This window comes from Ipomoea triloba, chromosome 14 (genome assembly GCF_003576645.1).
Source record: "Ipomoea triloba cultivar NCNSP0323 chromosome 14, ASM357664v1".
NCBI classification, from domain to species: Eukaryota; Viridiplantae; Streptophyta; class Magnoliopsida; order Solanales; family Convolvulaceae; genus Ipomoea; species Ipomoea triloba.
Genome location: NC_044929.1, coordinates 5,470,394 through 5,472,863, shown reverse-complemented (window position 1 = coordinate 5,472,863; position 2,470 = coordinate 5,470,394). Strand labels below are relative to the sequence as shown.

General features: G+C 28.1%; 1 protein-coding gene across 1 annotated transcript in view; it reads left to right on the top strand.

The window, feature by feature from the left end:
- Window positions 1-699: 699 nt before the first annotated feature.
- The window catches only part of LOC116005198, a 6,096-nt gene continuing 4,325 nt past the window's right edge, over window positions 700-2,470 (top strand). The window contains exons 1-2 of the mRNA XM_031245455.1: window positions 700-771; window positions 1,036-1,156. Of these exons, the coding sequence (XP_031101315.1) occupies window positions 1,046-1,156 (111 nt within the window). The 5' untranslated portion in view covers window positions 700-771; window positions 1,036-1,045. The remainder of the gene's footprint in view (window positions 772-1,035; window positions 1,157-2,470) is intronic.

The window sequence follows — 2,470 nt, the reverse complement described above, 5'->3', positions numbered from 1 at the left end:
TATTAGAATTTTGTTATATAAAGTACTATTTTTATGTTATATAGTATTATTTATGTATAAGGTTTAAAGTATTGACTATATCTATAATTTTTATGACTCATTTTTATTAGATATTATCTGTCTCACGAGAGAACTGCATAATATTATTGGTTTTTATATAATTTTGTAGATTTAATTTATTATATTTGCTGTTAGAAAGAAATCAGTCTTTTGGGATAAAGAAAAAACTAGTTTTAAGAATATGTTTTTGATAGAAAGACCCCATGTATATATGTGGATGTTGCTATTGATATCAACTCAACTAAAATGGGATTTGGGTGTATCATTAGAGATTCTAATGTATCTTTTCTGAATATGACAACTTATTTATTAGATGTCATTTTCAATCCAGGTTGTAAGGAATGAAATAGTATGTCATTCCCCTGCTTTATTTTTAAAAAAATAATAACAATAATAATAATAATAATATGTTTTCGAAGTTGTAGCCTGTATGAAATGTTTTATTAATTAGCTATGTTTAACGTTTTCTTATTGGCTTTCCAAAAAAGAAAGAAAGAAAAAACGTTTTCTTATTCCAAGTTGTCTGGTTAGTGATGGTGCTATCATGGATGACGTCATCCTAGTGACGTTATCAACCTTTCACATTTGAAATTCTTAACTATAAATACATCACTCCAATTCAATCATTAACCACTGCATGATATTATCAACTTGCACTCAGATAATAACACTACTCTCAACCTCTCAATTCTAGGACTATCCTCAAATCAGGTATGCATAAAAAACTTGCAGTTTTTATCCCATTTTAAAAACTATTAGACCTTAGCTTGCTTTAATTTTTATCAAATCATATTTACTGATTACATTTTATATTCCAATCTTTCAAAAGAGTTGATCATTATACAATTTTAATGCCAATTTACTAATAATTTTTATTACATTATGGAAGCTTAAATTTAAAAGTTAGGGTTTGAATGAAATTTAACATATTTTTCAAAAAATGCTATTCATCATCCTTACATCTTTGCATTAAAGGTTGCCTGGGATGGCAGACACGCCATACAGTAATTTTGACAGCAGTACTTCTGATTACCCGGACTTTACCCCTACGCAAGCTCTTCAAACTCAATATGGACAGCATAATACTGTAATAGTGGTATGAAATCTACTTTACATTCCATGTATATATACATACAAGCTTACCAAGATTGTTTCCTTTATTTTAGTTATATAAAATAAATAAATAAATAATGTTTAACACCTCTACAAATCTACAATTAGGCAAATTATATCATGGACAAAGGTTCACCTTGTATTATGAATTCTAGTTCAAAATGATGTTTAGATTATGCATGTGTCCCAAGTTAAAATACTATGTGTTTGTACTGTAAATAAATTAAAATCACATACATAATCTGTTAACTACAAGCACATAATATAAAGTTAATATATTATATGTCTGCAGTTAACACATTATGTATCTTCTGTAATTAACATATTATGTGTCTGTAATTTACAAATTATGTATCTTTAATTTATTTAATTTAATGCACATAATTTATTAATTGAGCAAACATAATATGTTAACTGTAAACACATAATTATTGGACCGAAATTCACCATGCATGGTAGACTCTAGTCCATGGTATAACAATTGCTACAATTACAACTCCCTAATAGCAACTAGAGGTTGCCAAAGTCCGGGCCAGGGCTGATCCCGGGCCTAGACTAGCATGGACAGGAATCGCCTTGAATTACCTGGGTTGTTCCAGTGCCGAGTCTGAGGTCGTGCCTCTCATGGGTCAATCCTGGACTAGGCCAAAGATTATAATAACAATAATAATAATACTCCGTAATACTTAAAAAAAGAAAGATTTGACCCACTAACATCATTATTAAAAATCAAAGTTATATCTAATTGAGGGCATTTCAACTTTTTGATTTAATAATGCTAATTAATATATATATATATATATATATATATATATATATATATATATATATATATATAAACTCTATGTTTATGTTTATATATAAATTATTAAATGTTTGTACCTTAGTTGATTGGAACATTAAATTTCATGTTAAATTGCCTATGTTACTGGTTTGAATCTCCCGGCCTAGCACCACTTATCCTTATCTTTTCTCTTTTATTTTATCTCTGAATTATTTAATTAATTAGTATACAAGTTTATATTATACTTCATCTTATTCGAATTAATTTAGAAAAACGTAAACTTGATCTAACTAAAAGAAATTAAAATTAAAAAGTATTTATAAATATATTCGGAGTGTTTTAAAATTTCACATTTTCACCTCACCCAGATATATTTTTAGCTCCACCCCTAACTATCATGTAATTTATAATGTATTTTGTATTTGATCATTATTATGAGCGTTTGATATTTTGTTATTGACATTTCTAACATCATTTAAATTTTGTCGCCCCCCCCCCCCCCCCCCCCCCCCC